General features: G+C 41.4%; 1 protein-coding gene across 3 annotated transcripts; it reads right to left on the bottom strand.

The window, feature by feature from the left end:
- Window positions 1-1,358: 1,358 nt before the first annotated feature.
- Rabepk (Rab9 effector protein with kelch motifs) lies at window positions 1,359-25,959 on the bottom strand. Of its 3 annotated transcripts, none has more exons than XM_076845485.2 (9): window positions 25,599-25,958; window positions 22,831-22,869; window positions 18,653-18,711; window positions 15,693-15,850; window positions 11,570-11,722; window positions 7,558-7,674; window positions 4,671-4,820; window positions 1,921-2,070; window positions 1,359-1,692 (listed from the first exon to the last, which is right to left on the bottom strand). In XM_076845485.2, exons 3-9 carry the CDS (start codon window positions 18,703-18,705, stop codon window positions 1,403-1,405), a joined length of 1,071 nt encoding a protein of 356 aa, XP_076701600.1. In that variant the 5' UTR covers window positions 18,706-18,711; window positions 22,831-22,869; window positions 25,599-25,958; the 3' UTR covers window positions 1,359-1,402. The 3 variants fall into 3 exon arrangements, with proteins under 3 accessions (XP_076701600.1, XP_076701599.1, XP_076701601.1); XM_076845484.2 differs by having other exon boundaries at window positions 7,513-7,674; window positions 25,599-25,956; XM_076845486.2 differs by lacking the exon at window positions 4,671-4,820 and having other exon boundaries at window positions 7,513-7,674; window positions 25,599-25,959.

Genomic DNA, 25,959 nt, shown 5'->3' on the forward strand with positions numbered 1-25,959 from the left:
ACTTTTTAAGCTCCAGCTACAGTAGAATCCTCCCTGAAATTTCTCAGTGGTAGTAGGGTGGCATCTAGATGGTGGCCTTAACACTATTTTAAACTATCCCATTTGTAAGACAAAGGTATTGGCTTTGACAATAATATCTTACGACTATTTGGATTGGCATTTCGAGCAAAGTGATATATAGGTAGGTGACTAGTAAAACTCAATAAAGGTCTTTATTGTCTGCTAACATGAAATCCTACACTGCCCAAGGATAAAGTATTTTGTGATGGGCAACCAGCTGAAAGGTTAATTTGTTAAGGATGGGGACCCAACAGCAAATTTTTCTGAATACTAAAGCTAAATACTTCTGCACTTCCTCAGAAGCATTTGGGTAGGCCTGTAGTGTAATAAGGTCTGCAGGTCAAGCCCCAGCAAACTTTAAAAGTAACCTGTTGGACTGGGGTTGTGGCTCAGGGTTAGAGCACTCTTCTAGTACTTGCAAGAAGCCCTGAGTTCTATCCTCAGCACCACATATAAACAAAATAAAGGTATTATGTCCATCTACAACTAAAAAAAATATTTAAAAAAAAATAGTAAACTGTCCCCACAGGCTATTACTACTATCAAATAGTCTGCACCTCTTTATGAGGATCAACTAATGAATATTAAGAACTTTCAACTGGCAAATGTCCACTCTAATACCTATGACTTGTCTTTATTTAGGGTCCTTCCCCCAGGACTGGGGATTAAACCCTGGGGTGCTCTACCACTAAGCTACTACATACATCCTCAGCCCTTTATTTTGAGACAGGGTCTCACTGAGTTGCCCAGGCTGGCCTCAAACTTTTGAACCTCCTAGGAGTTCAAAATTGCAGGGATTACAGACATTCGCCACCATGGCCTACTTTTACCTAGGTTTGGTTGCTGGTAAAACCATTTTTTTTTTTAAAGAGAGAGAGGTAGATGGGCTGGGGATGTGGCTCAAGCGGTAGCACACTCGCCTGGCATGCGTGTGGCCCGGGTTCGATCCTCAGCACCACATACCAACGAAGATGTTGTGTCTGCCGAGAACTAAAAATAAATAAATAAATATTTAAAAAAAAAAAAAAGAGAGAGAGAGAGAGGTAGAGAGAGAGAGAATTTTAATATTTATTTTTTAGTTATCAGCGGGCACAACATCTTTGTATGTGGTGCTGAGGATCGAACCCGGGCCGCACGCATTCCAGGCGAGCGTGCTACTGCTTGAGCCACATCCCCAACCCGGTAAAACCGTTTTTACAATAGAATTTTTTGTACTGGGCTGTCAAATCATTAGCTACCAAGTAAGATTGGATATATTTTGCAGAAAAAATTTGGAAGCAGAAAACAGTTACGGTTTCTCTTAACTTTAATGAAAGTAACAATTTTTTTTTTTTTTTTTTTTTTAGTCAATTACAGTCACAATACAATCATTATAGATTTCCCCTTCTGTATTCATCCCACCAAACACAAAACATAGCAGTATGTCGCTCTGGCTTTCCTCAGATGTGCTGCCACATGGTGCTACTCTGTCGGTGGAATCCCCTTTCTCAGTTTCACAGTTTAGGGTAACAGAATTTGAGTCTTCTTTCTCAGAAGTAGATGTCACTGGCCATGGAATGATACACATGGAATGGTCCAAACGTCCAGGGGGCAGCAAAGTATCAAATTTAAGCAGAGACCATAGCTGTTTTTCTGGCAGGGGTAAAGAACAAAGATGCATGTTATGAAATTTCAAGAGATGTTCTGTGATTTACTGCATCAGCTGAGTGAGGGAAAACAAACCCCAAAGGCAGTGTTACTGCTTTAATGATATCATTCCCTGTAAGTTCAATTTTCATTCCTTTGGATTTAAACATGGAGGAACCAAATTGAAAAACCAAGGCATTATGTCACTTTGCAAAACACGTTTGCACCACTCACCTATGTGATATTGGTACATTTTGTCCAGTGCTCCTGTGGGAGTCATTCCTCCAAAGACATATATATGTTTTCCCAAAGTCACAGCTGAGTGGGCAGCACAGCCTGCTGGGGCCACCCCTGTGGGACTGAGCTTCTGCCACTTCATGTCACCTGAAGAGAGAAAGAGTTAGCACTGTACCGGCTAAAATGTGGTTTTAAAGTTATCTAATGCAGTTGGCAAATTAATCATTCAAGGTCATTCACTTGGAGCTCTAGAAAGGTGACAGAGCAAGGTCTAGTGTGCATAAGAATTACTTGGAGGTGAGGCTTGAATGAGTAGTCCAGAGAGGGAGGGGAAACACTCAGTGATCTATAGTTTTTACAATTAACCTAGAGGATTTTGATGGAGCACACTGAGAAATGTGATACAGCCTTATTTAGTGATTATCACCTTTGTTCACACCGTTAACTGCCCAGAAGCAGGTAAGTTGTGTGTTTTAAATACCAAGTTATTCAGAAAGCAACTTTGTAAGCACTGGCTGGCTACTTTCAATATCTCATTCACTTAATTCTCATACAAGCTCTGTGAATTGCTATTATTTGTGCCTACCCCTCACCTCCCCCTTTTTTTGTGTGTGGTGCTGGAGATTGAATCCAGGCCCTCTTGCACATGTGAGGCAAACACTTTACAAAATGAGCTATATCCCCATCCCAGCCTACACCCTTCTTACATATGAGCACAAGGGGATTATTAGAGAGGGAAAGAAGCTTGCTTGAGATCCCACAGCTTATAAGTGGCAGAGCTAGAATGAGGTCCTGCTCCAAAACCTGAGTTCTCTACAACTTGCTGCCTTCCTTAGCATCCCTTCCAAAACTTTTTTTTTTTTTTTTGGTACTGGGGAGCCCAAGGGTGCTCTACCTCTGTGCTACATCCCCAGTCCTTTTTATTTTATTTATTTTGAGACAGGTCTCACTAAATTGCTTAGGGCCTTGCTAAATTGTTGAGGCTGGCTTTGAACTTGTGATCCTCCTGCTTCAGCCTCTCAAACCGCTGGGATTACAGGTGTGCCCCACCTTTCCCAGCTAATTAGAATCTTTTAAACAAGAATTTAAGAAGCATTTACATGAGGCAGGATATTATTAGATTTTAGGTTTAGAGAACTATTTGGGTAGGCAGGAAAAACAGACAGGAAGTAGTCCTTCAGCACAAGAGAAAGGACTTCCTTTTGAAAAATAAGCATAAAAACCCCATGGGACCACCTGCAAGGAATGCTTCTTGTAAAGAATGAAGATCATGTTCTGGGATTGTGGCTCAGTGGTAGAGTGCTTGCCTAGCACTCATGAGGAACTGGGTTCAATTTGATCTCCAGCACCACTAAAAAAAATTATTTTAAATAAACAAAGGTTAAAAAAAAAGAATGAATATCTGTTTCCACCTGTCAGGGTGAAGGGGGCCAAGTATTTGGGGTCACAATGCTAGCCAATGTTAGAATCCCAGTCAGCATCCCCAGGCTTCAAAGAACCCAGTGCTTGGTAAGGAAGTCTGCACAGGAGTTCCCATGCCTTTTGCCCATTGTTCCATTGTTCTTGAGTCTAGAGTAATGTACAACTGTTCATTTATTAATCTATCCACTCATAAACAGATGTGTATTTCATCACTTAGAATGTTCCAGACACTGTGCTAAGTGCTAGAAATACACCAGCAAACAAGAGATGAGTCCCTGCCCAAAAGGAGCTAGAACCCAAAGGAATAATCCAGAAGAAGACCAGGCTTTCCAGGGCCTGTCAGTGCACTTTAGCTACTTAGAGACAATTCTCATGTTCTAACTTTCTTCTTCCTGAGTTTTCAAATGTTTAGCCTGAGAAACATGTAATTCTGGTCTTTTACCTTCAGACACATCCTAAATGTTATCCTGGTCTGGTGTGGCTAATGCCTGAAAGAAATCCAGTCGTAGAGCACAAAGCATAATGAGCAGAGCACAATGGTGCATGCTTGTAATCCCAAGGACTGGGGAGCCTGAGGCAGGAGGATCGAAAGTTCGAGACCAGCCTCAGCAACTTAGAGAGGCCCTGTCTCAAAAATGAAAAATATAAGAGGTTGGGGAGCTCAGTGATTAAGCACCCCTGGTTCAATCCCCATTACCAAAAAACGAAACAGAAAAGCACATCTAATAAAGAACACACACACACTTTTTTTTGGTGGTACAGGGGATTGGGCCCAGGGACTTGCGCATGCTAGGCAAGTACTCTACCACTGAGCTGTATCGCCATCCCTTTTTAATTTGAGACAGGGCCTCACTAATTTGCCCAGGGCTATCCTTGATCTTACAAGTATCCTTCTATCTCAGCCTCTGGAAAAGCTGGGATTATAGGAGTCCACCACTGTACCCAGCTTCTTTTAGGAAAAAACATGTTAAGCAGCCAGATGTGAGGAAGCATGTTTATAAACCCAGCTAATTGGGAGGCTGAGACAGGAGGATCACAAGTTCTAGGTCAGCCAGGGCAACTAACTTACCAAGACCCTGTTTTTTTTTTTTGATGTTATTATTTATTTTTTTTAGCCACAACACAATGCCTTTATTTTTTGTGCTGAGGATTGAACCCGGGTCTCACCTGTACTAGGTGAGTGCTCTACCACTGAGCCACAATCCCAGCCCTAAGACCCTGACTTAAAATAAAAAATAAAGATCTGAGATGTAGTTTAATGTGCCCCACTATGGGGTTCAATCCCAGTACCACAGACAAGCCTCCACACACTCTACCCTACTTACTTGTATCTATGCAATGGAAATCATCAAAGAATTTGTCCCCTGCCAACCCTCCATGGATGAAAAGCTTTGTCCCTGCTGCTACCATCATATGACCATGCCGGGGAGATGGAGGACTTCCAAATGTCTCTGGCTGTGACCAGGTCAGAGTATCTAGAAAGTAAATTCATTGACATCAAGTGGCAAAGCTATGAAGCAAGAACGAGAGCAACACATCCAAGCTTCTTTATCACCTCCCAGCAAGCAGAGATGCTCTAAGCAGGAAGCATCCTTCTTAGAGACAAATCCATTCAGATCTCCCTCACACTATAGCCTGCACAGCCTCTGCTTGGATGCTCCCAGGGCTGGAGAGCACACTACCTAACATGCCTGCCCCTTCTCTGGGGCATTAGGAGACCATTTCTTATTTTATATATATGTATGTACATATATAAACACACACTTTTGTTTTTCAGGTGGGGATGAACACAATACCCTTATTTTATTTTTATATGATGCTGAGGATCGAACCCAGTGCCTCATGTATGCTAGGTGAATGCTCTACCATTGAACCACAACTCCAGCCCCTATTTCTTCATTTTAATTTAAATGATCTCCTCTTAAGTTTCAACCTAGAACTTCCTGAAAGTTAGAATGAAGAAATACACTTCTTCTGTGACAAGATTTTTTTTTTTTTTTTTTGGTACTGAGAATTGAATCTAGGGGTGCTTTTACCAATGAGCTACATTCTCTCTTGCCCCCCTTTTTTTGGGGGTACCATGGGTTGAACCCAGGGGCATTCAATGCTGAGCCACATCCCCAGCACTTTATATATATTTTTTTATTTTGAGACAAGGTTTTGAGAAGTTGCTTGAATTGTGACCCTCCTGCCTCAGTCTCCTGAACTGCTGGGATTACATGTGTGTGCCATGCACCTGGCTATTCCCAGCCCTATTTATTTATTTATTTAAAATATTTTGTTTATTTAGTTGTAGTTGAACCCAATATCTTTATTTTATTTTTATATGGTGCTGAGAATTGAACCTAGGGCCTTGCATGTGCTAGACAAGTACTCTACTGCTGAGCCACAACCCCAGACCCCTTTTTATTTTTTGAGACAGGGTCTCACTAAGTTGCTCAGGGTCTTGGTAAATTGCTGAGGCTGGCCTGGAACTTCTGATCCTCCTGCCTCAACCTCCTGAGAAACTGGGATTACAAGCTTATGCCACAGCACCTAGGAAGGATTTAGTTTCTATAGGTGTACAAAATGGGGAGAGAGACAATACCTACTTCTTAGAGTTGAGGTATGAATTAAATGAGATAGTATACATAGTGCATCTCTTCTATATGTTTGTATAAATTAATATATACATACAAAGATTAATATATACAAATGTTCACTGTTCCAATGTCAGCAAAAAGCTAATCAGTAAGAAAATCAGTGAATAAGATACACATAGAAGGATATGCTTTGCATGGAAATTGGTACTGACTTAGCAAGCTATTCATAAAGTATAATTAAATGAAGAAATAATAACAATAATAATATAGTTAATATTTATTAGGTACTTTTTATGTCTCAGGCACTTTATCATATTATCTCATTTAATCTCTCTCTTTTTAAAAAAAAATAATCTTTACAACCTCTTACTGGGCATGGTGATGCATGACTTGGGAGACTGAGGCAGGAGGATCGCAAGTTTGAGGCCAGTCTCAGTAATTTAGCAAGACCTTCAACAATTTAGTAAGACTGTCTCAAAATAAAAAAAAACTAAAAAGATCAGGAGCAGTGGCACATTCCTGTAATGCCAGTGGTTGGGGAGGCTGAGGAGAGGGACTGCAATTCAAAGGCAGCCTCAGCAATTTAGCAAGGGCCTGAGCAACTTAGCGAGACCCTGTCTCTAAAGAAAATATAAAAAAAAGGGCTGGGGATGTGGCTCCATGGTTTAGTGCCCCTGGGTTTAATCCACGGAATCAAAAAAAAAAAAAAAACAAACATTTTTTTTTGTGTGTGTGTGTGGTGAGCACTACTATTTTCTCTATTTAACAAGTAAGCAAACTAAGGCTAACAGAGATTAAGTCACTAGCCTAAAGTAACAAAGAAACCATGTATCAGATCTGGTCTTGATCCCAGCTGTATGGTTTAGAAGTGTATACTTTCAATTACTAAAAACCTACTCCTACTCTAAAAGAAAGGTGTACTTCTGGGTGTGGGGGAGCATGCTTGTAATCCCAGTGACTTAGAAGGCTGAGGCAGGAGGATCTCAAGTTCAAGGTCAACATCAGCACTTTAGGGAGGCCCTAAGCAACTTAGAGAGACTCTGTCTCAAAATAAAAAATAAATAGAACTGGAGTGTAGCTCAATGGTAAAGTGCCCTGCCTTCAATTCCCAGTGCCAGAAAATAGATAGATAGATAAATGAATATAAGCTGCAGAAAAGTGTATATAATCTGATTTCATGTATGTGTTTTTAAAGTTTTTTTATATGATTTCAAAATTCACAGAATATTTATATATGCACCTATACACAAACTTGTATGATTTATAAATGCATAGGTAAGTCTGAAAGGAGAGATAAGAAATTGCTAATATCATTTACTTATCTAAAGAGTAGTAAGGATAGGCTGAAGAGGGATCATTTACTTTTCTACTTTATGAAGTTTACTGTTTAATTTTTAAAAATTGATCATGGATATCTTTTCAAAGCAAATGTTGCTACAAGAAAAAAATACATATCAGCAAAAAAGTCTAGAAGTGAAATATTTGGCCACAATTTCACTTTCCAATCTTTGCTTCCTATACATTAGGTAAACTACCAGCCAACATAGCCCTGAGCAGGTTAAGTGATATCCCTGATACTCCATACTTGCGTCAAACACATGCAGCTTCACATCCTGCACAGGCTGGGCACCTCTCTCTCCACCCCCAAAGACATAGAGCTGGTTTCCAATAGCTGCTGATGATGTGTGGAATGTTCTTGGAGACGGTGGGGGACCGGTCACTTCTGGCGTCCTCCAAATTCTGGTTTCTGGTCCGGAGAAAAGGCAGGGTTCTAAAACATCCAGGCCAAAGGGACCTCTGACCCTTACTCCTTTTTTTTGTGTGTGTGGGGGTGCTAGTGACTGAACCCAGGGTCTTGTGCATGCTAGGCATGCACTCTGTCACTCATCTACAGCCTCAGTCCTTGACCTCCAATCTCGGTAGGGCTAGGCAGGGTCACTTTATTACCCTGATCCTTGAGAAGGACAGCTGAGTTTTAGGTAAGAAGCTCAAATTTAGCTGAGCCCCGTGGTGCACAACTGTAATCCCAGCAGCTTGGGAGGCTGAGGCAGGAGGATCTTGAGTTCAAAGCCAGCCTCTGCAACAGTGAGGTGCTAAGCAACTCATTGAGACCCTGTTTCTAAATGACATACAAACTCGGGCTGGGGATGTGGCTCAGTGGTTAAGTGCTCCTGATTTCAATCCCTGGTACCCCATCCCCATGGGAAAAAAAAAAGAATTAAGTTAGCCACACACAGTGGCATGCACCAATAATCCCAGCTACCTGGAAGGTTAAGGCAGGAAAACCATAAGTTCGAGATCAACTTCAAGAATTTCATGAGACTCTGTCTCAAAATAAAGAATAAAAAGTACTGGGGATGTAGCTTAGTTATACAGTGCCCCTAGTTCAATATCCAATACCAAAAGAAAACAAACAAACGAAAACCCCTCAATATCCTCTTTATATTATACACTTTGTTGACTACCCTGCCCTGTGTTCATTCAGAGGAGCTCAAAATTTGCTAAAATTCATTCCAACTAGATGCCAGAGTCCAAATGTGCCAAATTTCCCAGAAAATGTAGCCATTAAATGAAAGCAGACAATATTATTACAGTTTCAGTACCAATAATAAGAGTCCCTACAAAATAATAAAGCAGTGCAGTGGTACACACCTGAAATCTCAGAGACTTAGGAGGCTGAAGCAGGAGGATGGCAGATTTGAGGTCAGCCAGGCCAACTTAATGAGACCCTATCTCAAAATTTAAAAAAGCAAAACAATAACAAAAAAACTTTAAAAATGGCTGAGGATGTAGATCGTGGTAATGCATCCCTAGGTGGCATGCGCATGCACACACAAACGAAGTACTAAATAAATGTTAGATTTCCCCTTTTACAGAGAAGGGAATTTAAGCAGAGATACATTAAGTCACTTTTATTTACAGTGACCAGGCTAGTAAATGGCCGAGTTGGGATTTAAACTCTGTTTCAATAACACTAGAATCTATGATTATTCTCCTCTTCTGACTTGAGAATAAAAGCTTGCCACCTTGTAGATATATAGAAACAGATGTATTAACTGAACAGCTTCTCTGTGTAAGATCATTTCCCTGAATATTCTGCCACTCCCAATATCCTCACTCACCTCTTGGAGGTGGGTAAAAAGTATTTCCATTTTGGAACAAGGAAACTGAAGCTCAGAAACTTAAAATCCTGTCCCCCAGGTCATAGCACATCTGAGAAGCAGAGAAGAAGCCTGAACTCATTTCTGTCCTATACTGGCTCCACCACAACATCTCAAGGATTAGTTCTGTTCCTTTTTTTTTTTTTTTTTTTGGTAACTTTTCATTTTTTATTTATTTTTATTTATTTATTTTTATTTTTAGTACCAGGGATTGAACTCAGGGGCATTCAACCATTCCCGGCCCTATTTTGTATTTTTTTTAAATTTAGAGATAGAGTCTCACTGAATTGCTTGGCACCTCACATTTGTTGAGGCTGGCTTTGAACTTGTAATTCTACTATCTCAGCCTCATGTGGCTCGGTGGTTAAATGCCCCTGAGTTCAATCCCTGGTACCCTGGGATTACAGGCATGTGCCACTGCACCCAGCTTATTTTTTATTTTGAGACAGACTTAATGAGACCCTATCTCAAAATTTCACTAAGTTGCTGAGGCTGGCTTTGAACTTGCAATCCTCCTTCCTCAGTCTACTGGGCCACTATGATTACAGGCATATGCCACTGCATCCAGCCTAAGGATTATTTCTTGCCTGGAAAATTCTATGCCTTTTGTAAAGGGCCTGCATCCAATATGCAAAATGCTGCACAAAGCATCTGCAATATGTGTGGAACTCAAACATGAACTTGGAGACTGAACAAATCCCAACCCACATTCAAAGCAAAATATAATCGTCTTGGTAGCTACAGACGTTGGACAGCTTTTGGGACTTGGAGTTAGAAGGTGCAGAAGTCAAACATCAACACAACCACAAAGGAGTCTCAAGCCATTTGAAGGGCTTGCTCTGGTTAATAAAAGCAACTAATGACTCACATTTTCCATATTTCTTGGGCACTGTGTCAATTATACTTTCCAGGATAAAAAGGGATACAGTGAGAAAATCAATTCCTTTGTAGAAGCTTTCCAAAGTTTCACTGTGTTTTGCTTTTGTATTTTTGCTACCATGGATTGAATCCAAGGACACTTACCCACTGAGCCACACCCAGTCTTTTTAAACATTTTTTATGTTGAGCCTCACTAATTTGTTGAGGCTGGCTTCAAACTTGAGACCCTCCTGCCTCAGCCTCCCAAGTCTCTGGGATTATAGATGTGTGTGATCATGCCTGGCTCACTGTATTTTATTTAAAGAATGCTGTCACTGAGAATCAAAAGGGTAGGTCCAGAACTGATTTCCATTTTCCAAAGCATACCTACATTAACCACAACAACTAACAAACATTGAAAGTTAAGTCTTGGGCTGAGGATGTGGCTCAAGCGGTAGCGCGCTTGCCTGGCATGCGTGCGGCCCGGGTTCGATCCTCAGCACCACATACAAACAAAGATGTTGTGCCTGCCAATAACTAAAAAATAAATATTAAAATTCTCTCTCTCTCTCTTAAAAAAAAAAAATAAAGAAAGTTAAGTCTTTGCCAGATGTCAAGTTAATTTGAACCCTTGTCAAATTAACAAGGGATGAAATATTACTATCCTAATGTGACAGCAAAGAAATCTGAGGTAGAAAGAAGTTAAATCACTAGCTCAAGGTCATGGTTAGTGCCCAGCAGAGCATATCCTGATTAGTGTTTTTTGTTGTTTGTTTGTATGTTTGGTGCTAGGGATTAAACCAGAGACTGTCTCATGCTAGGCAAGTGTTCTACCACTGGGATACATACCAAACACTTTTTATTTTATTTTGAGACAGGGTTTTTCTAAATTGCCGAGGCTAGACTCAAACTTGCAATCTTCCTGCCTTAGCTTCCTAAGTAGCTGAGATTGGTCATGTGCCACCACATCCAGCTTGTCAATAATATTCATAAAGAAAAAAGCAAAATTTTAAAAATACAAAAAGACAAGTCCACCTCCCACAAGTAGTTCAGCACCTCCTCCTCCTCTCAAATTGCTTTTCCTTTGATACAACTACCAGTGAGACTGGAAAGGGACCAGCCAGTTTTGGCTTAAAGAAACACTAACAAGACCTGAGGCAGAGTATCTTACCTTTGGTATTGACTGGCATTTTAGAGCAGTCCTGTGCCTCACAGGATATAAAGCAGCATCTCTGAGCTCTAACCACCTGATGCCCATAGCTACCTTGACCCCAGCTGTGAAAACCAAAAATGTTTCCAGATATTGCCTGATCTCACTTGTGGGACATAAAAGTCCTCACTAGAGAACCACTGATCTAGGTAACCTGGATTCTAGCCTGGCTCAGTTACTGACTCCCTGGTAACTTTAGGAAAGTCACACCCCTCTCCTTGGATCTGAGCTGCCCACTGGCATGGGTGTTCTCTGAAGTCCCTTTCAGCTTGGATATTTAAGGAGTTGATAAATTCATGTTTTTTATGAGGTCAGAAAAGTTAAATGAATTAATTAGTTCAATCCAAACATACTGGAATTATAATTGAAATTATGTGTGCAAGATGAAAATAAACCAACCTTTGGCTACTTACCAAGATTTAGGACTTGGAGACAATTTCGATTTCCTGACTGGTCAGCCCCTCCAAATACCCAGATGCTGCCAGGTGTGCAGGAAGGAATGAAGCTGGCATGTTCGTAACGCGGCAAGAGGCCCCCATAGGTGGCTAAGTCCCACTGGTGTGTCCCTAGAAAACATTTCACTCAGTTCCTCAATTGGGGCTGTCAAATGCTTATGTTGGTTGGCAAATTTGGGGAGGGTAGTTAAAAAAAAAAAAAAGGCCAATAGCACAAATGAACAACTATTAAATCACTTAAGGGAATGGGGTCAACCTATGAGACGATTGATAATAGACACTTTGGGGGCTGTCTGCCTGTCCATATGCCCTAGTCTATGGAAACTATCCTCATTCTCCCTTCTAACCACATGGGTAGACCCCAGACAAAATGTCTGTATCACTTTGACTTTCTAGTCTCAGTTGACTGAGTAAGAGGTAGTCAGTTAATCTAAATGGGCCAAGCAGATTCACTGTTTCCACTCTCTCATGAGGGGATGTGCTTCCTGCCCCTGGATTCTGCAAAACATCTCTGATATCTTTATAAATTTCTCCTTTTCTCTCTCTTTTTAAGTGGGTGTCTCTTACTATAACTAGCTGATTTTGGCTAAACCAAGTTCACTGAAAAATAACACCTGACCTATTAGTTGTTTTGTTTGTTTGTTTGTTTGTTTGTTTTAAATTTTAATATTTATTTGTTTTTTTTAGTTTTTCGGCGGATACAACGTCTTTGTGTTTGTATGTGATGCTGAGGATCGAACCCGGGCCACACGCATGCCAGGCGAGCGCGCTACCGCTTGAGCCACATCCCCAGCCCGTGTTGTTTTATTTTATTTAAAAAAAAATCTTATTAGTGGGCTGGGACTTAGCGGTAGAGCACTTGCCTCGCTCGTGCAAGACCCTGGGTTCGATCCTCAGCACCACATAAAAATAAATAAGTGAAATAAAGGTATAGTGTCCAACTACAATTAAAAGATAAATATTTAAAAAAACTTATTAGTTGTAGATGGATACAATGCCATTATTTAATTTATTTATTTTTATGTGGTGCTAAGTATTGAACCCAGAGCCTCATACATGTTAGGCAAGTACTTTACCATTGAGCTATAACCAGGGCCCTATTAGTTCTTTTAGTTAGAAAACCATTTCCTAGGTTGTTCCAAGGCACCATCTTTTTGGATCATTATGGTGGCCAACAGAAGCAAATTATATCCACACTTCATTGTACTCTGAGGTCCAGATGGTTTAGCCAGGGCCACAAAGCTAGTAACAGGTGGCAAGGTGTAACTTTGGGCTGGGTATGAACTCAGTGGTAGAATGCCTGCCTAGCCCTGAGTTTTATTCCCATGCCACAAACAGAACAAAACAAAAAAAGATATAATTAAAAAGTGAGTTCCTTAATGGCTGAAAATGATTTGCATTTTTTCCTCCAGTCCTGGACATCAAACTCAGGCTCTTGGGCATGCTAGGCAAGCATTCTACTAGAAGAGATTCAATTTGCCTTGGATTTCCTAGTGCAAGGAGTAGAGATTCAAATGCCTAGAGTGGAGAAGCAAGGACTATGACAACTTGGAGAATGAATGTCCCATCAATAGGTGCAGCTCAGCACCAAATAATTGTTACCAAGTAGCCATGCAGGTCTAGAGATGTCAAACCATTTTAAATTATCACGAGAGAGACATTTGTAGTTCAGAGGTAGAACATTTGACTACATGTACAAGGCCCTGATTCAATCCCCAGCACTGGTGGGAAAACAAAAACAAAATAACAACAACAACAAAATGATTTGGCTTCTTAGGATAACGTGTGTGTGTGTGTGTGTGTGTGTATGTGTGTGTGTGTGTGTGTGTGTATAGTAGGCCTTGCATGTCCTAGGCAAGCATTCTATCACAGGGTTATATCCCCAGACCATCAATTTTTAAATGTAGACCCCTGCTTATTTTGTAAACAACATATGACTAAAACAAAACAAAACAAAACAAATTATATGGAATTAACAAAACATATATGTGGATCACCAGTTTTTAAATTCTTTCCTAAGTGTAGCACATAGTAGTCACTGGTTCATTAGTTTGTTCATTCACTCATTCCTTCCTTCATTCATTGATTCATTCATCCAAATACTTAAAAAGCACCTGCTCTGTGCTAAGTGCTCTGGTAGTGGCTGGGGATACAATGATAAATAAAATAATCATGTTCCCTTGTTTCCATGGAGCTTACACTCTGTGGGCAAGAGCCTTAGGAAACAATCCCATGTGCTATGAACCATGAAGGGGAAGAGGTTGGGACAGTGCACAATACTGTGGACCACAGAAGGTAGTAACTAAACTAATCCAAAAGTACCAGGGAAAGAATCCTGACAGAAATAATTAGTTCTTTCTTTTCTTTTCCTTTTTTTTTTTTTTTGTACCAGGTATTAAACCCAGGGGTGCTTAACTGCTGAGCCACATCCCCAGCCCTTTTCATGTTTTATTTTGAGATAGGGTCTCACTAAGTTGCTTAGGGCCTTGCTAAATTGCTGAGGCTGGCTGTGAACTCGTGATCCTCCTACTTTAGCCTCCTGAGTTGCTGGGATTACAGGCATGAATCACCATGCCCAGCCAGAAATGACATTTAATTTGGGATTTGGGAAGAACTTTCCATGCAAGGGTATGCCATGGCTTGGAGGGGGAAGTTCAAAATATATTCAAGGAGGTCTGGGGTTGTAGCTCAGTGGTAGAGTCTCGCCTAGCACATGTGAGGCACTGGGTTTGACCCTCAGCACCACATAAAAATAAATAAAAGATATGTGTCCAACTACAACTAAAAAAAAAAAAAAATTAAAAAAATATTTTTTTTCAAGGAAATGAAGGCTATTCAGTGTAGCAAATGTGGGTTGGTGAGAGCCAATAAATGAGATTGGGAAAGGTTTAAAAAGGAGACTGATGGGGCTGAGGCTATAGCTCAGTGGCAGAGCACTTGCCTAGCATGTGTGAGGTAATGGGTTTGATGCTTAGCCCACATAAAAATAAACAAATAAAATAAAGGCATTCTGGGCTGGGATTCTGGGCAGGACCCGGGTTCGATCTTCAGCACCACATAAAAATAAAGGCATTGTGTTGTGTCCATCTACAACCTAAAAAAATAAATATTAAAAAAATATACATATAAAATAAAGGCATTCTGTCCATCTACAACTATAAAAAAAGAAAGAAAGCAAGAAAGGGAATTGGACTTGTATCTAAGACAACATTCTCTGGCTAGGTCTAGAAAATGCACTGTAACCAGGCTGGGGATATATCTCAGTTCGTAGAGTGATTGCCTTGCATGCACAAGACCCTGGGTTCAATCCCTAGTGACACAAAAGAAAAAAAAAAAAAAAAAAGAAGGGCTGGGGCTGTAGCTTAGTGGCAGAGTGCTTGCCTAGCATGCATGAGGCACAGGGTTCAATCTTCAGCACCACATTAAAAAAAAATAATAAAGACAAATAAAATAAAGGCAGTCTGTCCATCTACAACTACAAAAATATTAAAAGAAAACTGGGCTGGGGTTGTGGCTTAGTGGTAGAGTTCTCGCCTAGCATGCACAAGGCACTTGGTTCTATCCTTAGCACCACATAAATGTAAAATAAAGATATTGTGTCCATTTAAAAAACTAAAAAATAAAATTTAAAAAAAAAAAAAGAAAATGCACTGTACAGTGGGTAAACTTGGAGACAGGGAGACCAGTGAGGAGGTGATTCCAACAGTCTAGTTGAGAGGTAACAGTGGTTTGGACTACAGTGGTAGTAGTGAGAATGGACCAACATGGATGAAGATCAGCGATATTTGTGACCCAAAGATTCTTTGAATATGTGAATGGAAGGAGAGGTGGGAGTCACTGATGTCTCCTGGAGAAATATTTGATGAATCAGTGATTGGATGTCCTGGGCTCCATATGGGCCCATAGGAGGTCTGACCCTCTAAACAAGGAGGCACTGGTCAGGTGAATATGTGCCAATCTGCTGAAACCTGTCAATGATGCACTTTTTGCCTGCTATCTGGTTGGAGCTGGTATTCTGAAGAATGCTCTGCTCACACCTGGCAGCACAAAGCCAGCTGCATTCTGCAGCTATTGATCTTACCCAGATTCATGGTGTACACATCAGAGAAGCTTCTGTTTGGATTTGCTCCTCCAACAATGACGACCTTCCCTCTCTTGGCATCACCAACTGAGGGTAAATATGAGCAACTGTGGCCAACTCGAGCACAGGGGCTGTCTCCATGGGGAGTCAAGGTGTACCTGCCAAAGGGAGGATGTATTCAGGAGACCTAAGGACAGAACAAGTGTAGGGGTGTGTTCTTTTCATTGCTCATGAAGCATTCACAGAAGGAAGGACCTGATACATACACACTTTAACTGTATCCAGCAAAACAGCACTTCCCTGATCAACAGGAGTATCTTCCTATGTTCACAGCTTTGGTTTTTCAATTTTGTCACTACTTCCACCTTATATAATCTAAGGGAGATGCACTGGGCTGGTAATGACCCCATATGGTGGACAGGGAAATGACATCCAGAAATGTTCACTGTTATGTCTTGACACAACAGCATAGTTAGTGGTTATAAACGTGGTTTGTGAATTTGGACAGACCTGGTTCTAGTCTCAGCTCCAGTACTTTCTAGATGTACGACCTGGAAGTCACCTAACCCTTCCGAACTTCACTTTCTTCATTTGTAAAACAAGGAGAGCAACAGGTCTTACCTCAAAAGGTGGCTGTGAAGACTCAAAGCCAGTAGCAGTGTAGGAAGGGTCTTGTTAAAGGGTGCCTTCATGGGGATGCCTACAGACTCAGGTTCTTGCCACTAATCAGTGATGTCTCCCTGTCCAGAAAAGTTTTCTAGGATTTGTGGATTTTTTTTTTTTTTTTAGAGAATTTTTAACATTTATTTTTTAGTTTTCGGCAGACACAACATCTTTGTTTGTATGTGGTGCTGAGGATCGAAGCCGGGCTGCACGCATGCCAGGCGAGCGCGCTACTGCTTGAGCCACATCCCCAGCCCCGGATTTGTGGATTTTAAGAGCCTTTCCAGATTACTCATAAAACTCAACCTGATGCAAGCCAAAGCTAAGACTTGGAAAATTGCATACAGGATCCAGTCATTCCATTCTCTAAAGTTATTCTGAATGCTAACTGAGAAAACACATTTTAAAGTTTCATGCTTAGAAAAGAAAATTCCTCGGGCTGGGATTGTGGCTCAGTGGTAGAGCGCTTGCCTAGCATGTGTGAGGTACTGGATTTGATTCTCAGCACCACATATAAATAAACAAAATAAAAGTCCATTGACAACTAAAAAAAAAAAATATATTAAAAAAGAAAAGAAAATTCCCTAGCTGTTTTTTAGGCCATGTTTTATTGACATCTCTATGTCTGGTATTCCCAACCCTCCCCTCCTCCTTTTACCTTTCCCCTAATCTTGCTTCATTATACCCCTACCTTTTGAATCTCCATTCACTTTTCTGTTTCCTTCTCTGATTTCTTTCCTGACAGCCTCCTCCTAACTCTCAGTATCCTTAGAATTCTCTTTTTCTCAGTTTATGTTTGTTTCAATTACCACCATCTCTATCATCATCCATTATTTCCAAATCTCTACTTCATATTCAGATCTCTTCTGACTTCCAGATCTGCATACCCCATTACCACCTGGATAGTTACTAATAATGTGCCACACACACACAACTCTGACAATGTGCTGACATCACAATCCTGGTTTCATTTCATCTGCACAGAAGCACTTTGAGGATCAGTACTATTATCATCATTTGAGTTTTACAACTGAGGAACTGAGGCTTAGAAAAGCCCAAAGATTAATAACTTACCTAAGAACACATACATATCTAGATAGATGATTAATAATACAAGGCCTCAAAGCCCTTACAAACTAGTTGGAAAGAAACATTAAACAAGTTCACAAATATCTATTTCAGGACAGGACTAGCTATTTGTCGAACACAAGACAAATAATATGGGAATGTACCACAGGAGGGCTTGACCCTGTAAAGAGAGGTGGGGGTGGAGCGGTCAGAGGCAGCTTCCTAAAGAAGGACCATTTGAACTGAGATGTGAAGTAGGAGTAGAAATTAGCTGGGGAAAGAGAGATGAAAGTTGAAGGGAAAGAGAGGTCCAGGTGGAGGAACTAGCATGTACAGGACCTGAGTGGGACACTGAAGGCAATGCTAAACGAAGTAAGAGCAAAAAAATAGGTAAGGATATTAGAAGTTGGAAGGAAAGGCAGAAATAGATTATGCAGGGACTAGTGGGAGAGTATAAGGAGTCTGTCAATTTTTCTTTTCTAGTGCTAAGAATGGAACCCAGGATCTTGCACATGCTAGGTAAATACTCTACCACTGGGCTCCACCCCCAGCCCTCAAAAGGATTTTAAGCTAGAGAATGCCATGATCAGATATGTGTTAGGTACCCAACAGGATGGAAGCAAGGGAGCCATAGGAGGTTCTCCTTCAAGGTTCCGTGGAAACACTGCCACTTCTATGCAGCTTTCTTTGACCCTGCCTCAGCACTGATCACATGCTATCACCAAGACCTGCTTAGTCTAGAGCCCCTACTACACAGTGACTGTTGATCTTTGGACCTCCAGACCTTCCACAGCAGCTGCTTCTGTCAGAACAGTATTATAGAATGAAGGGTTGGTTGAACAACATCTAAGAAACAGTGAAGCCAGTGAATTTGAATGCAAATTCAATTCCCTAAAAATTTTAAAAATGAGTCACAGCTCGGGGGGGAGACACCACATTGGAGTTGAGGATGCCAGATGGTCAGTGCCTTACTCTTCTTGGTAAAGGATTTTAATAAAATTAACATCTGCTCTGTGATAATTATTGCCCCCTCATCTTTCCTCTGGAGACCTTCTCAGACAGTTGGAGTCTAATTACCAGAAATTGCAGACAGTTTCATCTCTACTCTTTTTCACTGATGACCAAATACATTAGTAAACTATTTATAAACAAAACAAAAGCTTCTGTGTGTGTGTGTGTGTGTGTGTGTGTGTGTGCATGCACATGTGAGTGAATCCTCTTTTACAGACCATGTTGCTTTCCTGGGTTTGTCTCCAGGCTCCAAGACTGGCAGCTGCTTCATGGTGTCCTATGCATAAGAATAAAAGACACTTTTAGATATTTAAGATTATCTTCTTCATAAAACACAGAACAAATCAGGTCACCCTCCCCTTTAAAACTTCTCCTGTTGAGGGGTTGGGGATATGGTTCAGTGGTTGAGTGCTTGCCTAGGATCCCCAGTACCACAAAACAAACAAACAAACAAACAAACAAAACTTTCCTGTTGAATGTACCAATGTCTAAGGCCTGATTAATCTGAATATGAATCACGAACCTTTTCATATAATATTTTTCTTTTTTTTCAGTGCTAGGGGTTGAACCTTGACCTAATGTATTGCTAGGTGAGTCCTCTACCTTTGAGCTACACCACCCAACCTTAACATAACTTTCTTAATATAATTATTTTTTATTTATTTTTTTTTGCTAAAGTTTTCTATGTGTCCTGTGATTCTCATGGGGAAGGGGTATGCCAAAATTTTAGAGTTTGTAAGATGTTTGTGTTTATCAAAAAATAAAACATCCTAAGAGTCTGAGAAATATGGAACTCTGGGATAAATCTTGGCCTCATCATGACAGAAGGTCAGGCCTTCTGGTGTTAACTGATTCTCTGCAAAGTGACTTCCACAATGTCTTGCAATACTGGGCTTTTTGTTGCTCCTATTATATGGCAGAACATTCCCCTACTTGGAATGTCCTTTCCCTTCTTGTAAACTTGCAAACTCCTAGTCAGCCTCTAAAGCCCAGCTCAAATATTTCTTCAAGAAAAGCGCGCTCTCTCTCTCTCTTTTTTTTTTGCTTTTCACTTCTACTCCCCCAAATTATTTCCTTCTACCTGAGGGCTGACATTTTTTATTAAGCTATCATTGCAGGGATTATTCTGGATCTAAGTATCTATTTAAGTCTCTAGATTCGATTCTAGATTAAATTCCTGGAGTGCTGGGCCAGTACAATTTGTTCTGAGAATTTACCAATGGACCTGGAATAGAGTAGAAAGGAGTGCAGGATGAGTGAATGAAGAAAGGAAATGGATTAATGAAGAGATAAAACGATAAAAACGAACTGAGGCCTAGGACACTGACTATAGCCCCAGAGCCTAAAGCTCAGTGGGTGGGCTTTGCATGAGCAGGGACCTCTCCCAGCCGCCCCTGCTGTCCCCCTCGCGGAGTCCCATCCCGTTGTGGGAACTCTAGGGCACAAGAGACAGGGCGAGGAGAGAAATGCTGGTGGCCAGGTCAGAGACTGGTGTCCATTCCAAGGTAAAAAATACGGCCTCCCCCCTATCCCCATGGCGCTCAGATCCCCAGGCCCGGAGATTCCCCCGGTTCAGGACTACTTTACCTGCGGCAGCTTAGGCCAGTCCCTATCCGTGGCTCCGCCCCTGAAGGGGGCGGGACTCAGGCCATTGCCCCTCCCCACAGGCCCCGGAAGCGCGTCGGGGCCAACAGCTTCCAACAGCTTTCCGACTTGGGCTGTCAGCTGCCTGGGAAGGGGCGTAGAGGGAAGGCTGGGGACCCCGAAGTCCTTCAGCAGGAACAGGTCGGGCTTTCCCTGGAGTCCTCCCTCCCCAGCGGAGAAAATAAGCCAGGGTTACTTGGAAACGACATACAAGCGAAATGCCCGGCGTTGGATGTCCACTTGGGCAGCTGGTCTGTCCTCAAGACCAGTTCAAGTTTGGTGCCTTAAACAGCTGACTCATTCTGTAATTGCCATTTGAATTATAGCATGCTCCGGACAACATGCCCTGGCCTCTAGGACTTTACAATCTAACTTGAAAATGGAGAAACAGGAATGATTGTAAAGAATGAAGGGAGGGGCTGGGGCTGGGGCTCAGTGGCAGAGCACTTGCCTTGCACGTGTGATGGAACTATAGGTTCGATCCTCAGCACCACATAAAAAATAATAAACAAAATAAAGGTCTTGTGTCCATCCACAACTGAAAAAAAAAAAAAAAAAAGGCAGGGAATAAAAAGCTCATCACTTCTCGAGAAGTGACTTATTCTGGGTCTCAGTGTCCTCCATCTTTAACATGGAGCCAATCATATTTCTGTGACAGTCGTGGTTGGAAGTACAGGAGACAATGTAAAGCGCTCAGCACCCAGGTGCTGGCACAGAGCAGGTCCTCTGTGAAGGGATAAGGCTCTTTATGGTTATACATGAACTACTGTGGGTAGGTATGCACATCTGCATTTTTAAATTATAATTTTAATTAATTTTTTACACTGGGCATTGAATCCAGGAAGTTATGCTCCCAATATTTAAAAAAATATTTTTAGTTGTTGATAGACCTTGATTTTATCTATATGTGGTGCTAAGAATTGAACCCTGTGTCTCACACATGCTAGGCAAGTGCTCTAACCCTGAGCTACAACCCCAGGGCATCCCCAATCCTTTTTATTTTATTTTTTATTTTTTTTAGTTTTTGGCAGACACAACATCTTTGTTTGTATGTGGTGCTGAGAATCAAACCCAGGCCGCACGCATGCCACATCCCCAGCCCCCTTTTTATTTTTTATTTTAAAACATAGTCTTGCCAAAGCATCCAGGCTAGCTTTGAATCTTTCTCCTGCCTCAGCTTCTCTAGTCACTGGAATTACAGCCACCCAGTATTAGCTTTTTATGTTTTAATTTAGGGCTGGGCTAACCAGTTAGACCTCACTAGTCACACTGAAACCACATGCAACCTTATCTTATTTCTGTCTTTTTTGCAGAGCTAGGGATCAAACTCAGGGCCTGTGCATGCTAGGCCAGCACTCTACCACTGAGCTACACCTTCAGCCCCTGCATTATCTCAGATCCACATCCTAACTATAGGTTCTTTGTGACCTTCCTGAAAGGGTGGCTCACCTATGTCTGATTTAGAGAATCACACTCTGAGCAACAGTGTTGTATCCTAGGAACCAGAGAAAATGGCTAAGACTAGAAAAGTAGGAACTCCAGGACTATAGCACTATGGTAGCTTAGTGGAAAGAGGTCAGAATTACTTGTATTCAAATCCAGACTCTATCAAGAACCATCAGACTCTCACACTGGGGAAGTTCATTAGCCTTCTTGAACCCTAGTTCCCTCATCTATAATGATAGGGATAATAATGCCTACTGTGCAGAGACAGGGGTCAAGAGGACTCCATAATACAGGTGAAAAGTCATCTTGGTAAATGTTTTAGCTACTTGAAGCATAATCAAATTATGGACAAAATGGAATTTGAAGGCTGCAGCTCTCCTAACTGCTTCATGACACTATTTCTAACACCTATAGAGTTTTCATGAATTCCTTGTTAATGGCAAAATCCCCACTCACTGTCAAAGAGGAGTTTATGGATACACAGTCATTCTGTTCCTCTTCAGGAAAGAAAACTAAGGCCAGGTTTGCTCTACCTTATGTCCACACACATCTAGACAGTGATTACTGCTCAGAGCTGCAGAATACTCTTAAGTCTCGTGGGTCTTTTGACTAGGTCTACTTCAAGGCTCCATGCTGGATATGGCATGAAGTGTCATATGTTAACAAACAAACAAACAAACAAAAAAATCAGAAAAGGTCTGTGAGCAAAACAACAACTAGTCAGGTGAGGTGGCTCATGCCTATAATCCCATGACTCAGGAGGCCCTGGAAGGAGGATTGCAAGTTCAAAGCAAGCTTCAGCAATTTAGTGAGGCTCTGAGCAATATAGTGAGACCCTGACTCAAAAAACAAACAAATAAACAAACAAAAAAAAAAACAAGGCTTGGAGATAAAGCTCAGTGGTAAAGTGCCCTTGGGTTCAATCCCTAGTACCAAAATATAAACAAAAATAACAACCACTTTTTACTGTGGAACCTATGGTTCTGGACTGGAAATCACATTTGAGAATTCTGGAGGGAACATTTGAAATTTATTTTTTAAATGGGAGTCATGTAGGCATGGGGGTGCACACATGTAATACCAGTGACTTGGGAGGTGGAGGCAGGAGGACTGAAAGTCCAAAGCCAGCCTCAGCCAATTAGTGAGGCCTTAAGCAACTCAGCAAGAAACCCTGCCTCAAAATAAAAAATGAAAAGGGTTGGGGATGTAATTAGGTAGTTAAGTGCCCCTGGGTTCAATCCCCAGTACCAAATAAAATAAAACACTAAAATGGGATTCAAGGCCTAAAGAAGTAAAAATCACTTACCCACGTAAATGACAGAACTGGGAGACCAGATCCTCTGCTCTGTGGAAGGAAGACAAAGAACACTTTCCAGTCATTGAACTGTGTACTCTTTCAGACCCAAATCATTCAATATGTCTTACCTTTCCTAAGAACATGCCCAACACTCTGAGGGATGCTTTCTTCCTCTCTGCTGTGGACACGAAGAGTAAGTTTCACTCTATGAGGTGGGTCTGCAATAGGGGCTTCTTGTGGCCAGTTTGGTAAAGCACTGCCACTTCTTTTCACCAGAGGGCACACCACTGATCCATTCACTGACTTACCAGCAATGAATGCAGGTAACACCTTCCTTTTAAGCACTTCACAGTTTATATAAAAGCTCATATTCATCTCACTTTTTTGTCTTCTTTTCCACTTTTAAGAAGGTACCTTGAGTATAATTTATTCCCAATTATTAAGGTTCAGGGATGAAATGTGAATCACCAATTTTCCTAAGAAGATTGCAATAAAAAGACCAACTAACAATAGCATCTTTTCCCCATTTGCAATTTTTCCCAAAGAAAGTATACTATTTTATTTTTTGCAACTCTTAAATAGTTAACTCTTCAGAAAGATCTTTCTTGTCCACCCAATACTTAGTGCTAACAATTATACAGGCTTTACTTTTTGTGCTAGATGTTGTTTAAGTCACTTTTGTGCACAAACCTATGAGGTATTATTTTTATCTCACTATGATGTGGGCACTATTTTTATTGTTGACATATTGCAACTGAGAAAACTCTTCCATATGACTTCAGCTCTTCCATATGACTTCCCCCAGATATCTACATATCTCAAAAGGATAAACAACTTGCTCAAAATCACACAGTAAGTAGTAGAGCCTGGATTTGAACTCTAATCATCTAGTGCCACTGGGATTACAGGCATGTGCCACCCTGCCAGTCTTCTCAATAAAATTTTTTCCAATGAGACAGGTGCAGTGGCACATGCTTGTAATCCCAGTGATTCAAGAGGCTGAGACAGGAGGATCACAAGTTCCAAGCCAGGGTCAGCAATGTAGTGAGGATTTAAGTAACTTAGCAAGATCCTATCTAAAAAAAAAACAAAAACAAAACAACAACAACAAAAAAAAACCCAACACAAATACAAATAAAAATGGGCTGGGGATGTGGTTCAGTGGCTAAGTGCCCCTGAGTTCAATTCCCTGTAATAAGAAAAAAAATTTTTTAAATTTTATCGAGGTTAGAGGTATAGTAGTTCAGTGGTAGAGAGCTTGCCTAGCATGTAGGAGGTCCTGGGTTTGAGCTCTGGCACCACCACAGTGGGGAAAAGTTTATCCCATTGTCCCCAAAATATACTCTAGAGCAAGAGGATTCAGTCCAGGATCACTCTCTTCTTGTATTGGGGATTGAACTTAGGGGTGCTTTACCACTTAGCTACATTCCTAGTCCTTTTTATTTTGAGGCAGAGTCTTATCAATTGTTGAGGTCGCTTTGAACTTGTGATTCTCCTTCCTTACAGGGATTACTATTTTTTAGTTTTTGGCGGACACAAAATCTTTGTTTGTATGTGGTACTGAGGATGGAACCCCGCCACATGCATGCCAGGTGAGCGCGATACTGCTTGAGCCACATCCCCAGCCCCGGTCCTGTCTCTTAAACAACAAATATTGATGATGCACTTGCTACTATGGGTTATATAAGTCTTCTAATATCTCAGTTGCAACCATTGCCCTCTTGTAGTCTCATACAGCAGCCAGAGTGATCCTTATTTAAAAAGTCAGATAATTTTACTCCTTAATTTCCTTTAACATCAAAAGTAAAAAAAAAAAAATCAATGTACTCCATTTCTCTCTGATCTTTCCTACTCTTACCTTGCTCTAACAACACTAGTTAGTATTGCTTGTCCCCAAAGACTTTAGATTCGCTTCCATCTCTGCATCAGCTCTTCCATATGACTTCCCCCAGGAATCTGCATAGCTAACTCCTCCATTTCTTTGTTGTTTTCTTTTTTTTTCTGAATTCAGGGGCACTCAACCCAGCTCTATTTTGTATTTCATTTAGAGACAGGGTCTCATTGAGTTGCTTAGCACCTCGCTGTTGATGAGGCTGGCTTTGAACTCCTGTCTCAGCCTCCCCAGCTACTGGGATTATAGGCAAGCGCCACCTCGCCCAGCTTCTTTGTTTCTTAAAAACGCTCATTACCCCCATCTCTTTATCCTACTGTTTTTTTTCCCTCTTCTATCACATATCACTTTTTAACGCAATAAGTAATCTATTATTATTTATATTCTGTCTTCGTCTTCTACAAACTACAGGTTGAGGATAAAGATTTTTGTTTTCCGTATTCACTGAATAACTCAAGTGTCTACAACTGCAATGGTACATAGTTGGTGCTCCATAGAATAAACCAGCGTAAACGGTACATTAAGTGCCAGGTACTGTTCTTGGCATTGGGGATACAACAACAACAACAACAAAATCCAGCCCTTGTAGAACTCCTACGGGAGTACGCTTAAGTCAGTAGCCTATTTTCCAATCTTGGCTCCACCGTTTCTTTCCTGAGATTTTGGGCAAGTTTAACTTCTGGGCCTCGCAGTTTTACCAGACCTTATGCGGATTAAGTGGGGGAAAAAATAGCCTCTGTATAGCATTTAGTGTAAGAAACACTTTAATATTGGTTTCCCGTCCTTCCTGTTCGGAGGACGGGAGTCTGACATCTGTGCCACAGGTCTAGGCGAGGTCTTCACAAGGCCTTGGAAGGTGCAAACGGGTTGCTCCAGTCAAGCTTACCCGATTTTTAACTGAAGATGTTCTGGTGGGAGAGTGCTTAACAGGGTCGGCATGAGAAACGAGTGAATGCCTAGAGTCACCCACTTCGCCGTTTTGCCTCGGAAAGGTCCCGCCGGTTCCCCTAGGAAGAGTCACAAGGAAGGGAAGGGGAAGAAAAAGAATAGTTGGCCACACTTGAAAACTACAAATCTCGGGTCGCCCAGCGGTAGACAACTACGCGTCCCAGTCGGTGTCTCTGGCCGGATCTTCGGGGTCCCTTAGGGCTTGTGACCCGGGTTCAGCCAGACTGGGAAAGGGGTAGCCCGAAGCTGCCCGGAGAATCCGCCAGGCTCTGACGTCGCTGCGCGTACGCCACTCACGG

Source organism: Callospermophilus lateralis, chromosome 2, assembly GCF_048772815.1.
Source record: "Callospermophilus lateralis isolate mCalLat2 chromosome 2, mCalLat2.hap1, whole genome shotgun sequence".
Taxonomy (NCBI): Eukaryota; Metazoa; Chordata; class Mammalia; order Rodentia; family Sciuridae; genus Callospermophilus; species Callospermophilus lateralis.

Coding starts and splice junctions, on each gene's coding strand:
- Rabepk (XM_076845484.2), bottom strand. CDS start 18,705: ATGAAGCAGCTGCCAGTCTTGGAGCCTGGAGACAAACCCAGGAAAGCA. Junction 15,851..18,652: donor AAACCCAGGAAAGCAACATG/GTCTGTAAAAGA, acceptor TCCCTTTGGCAG/GTACACCTTGACTCCCCATG. Junction 11,723..15,692: donor TGTGTACACCATGAATCTGG/GTAAGATCAATA, acceptor AATGTTTTCTAG/GGACACACCAGTGGGACTTA.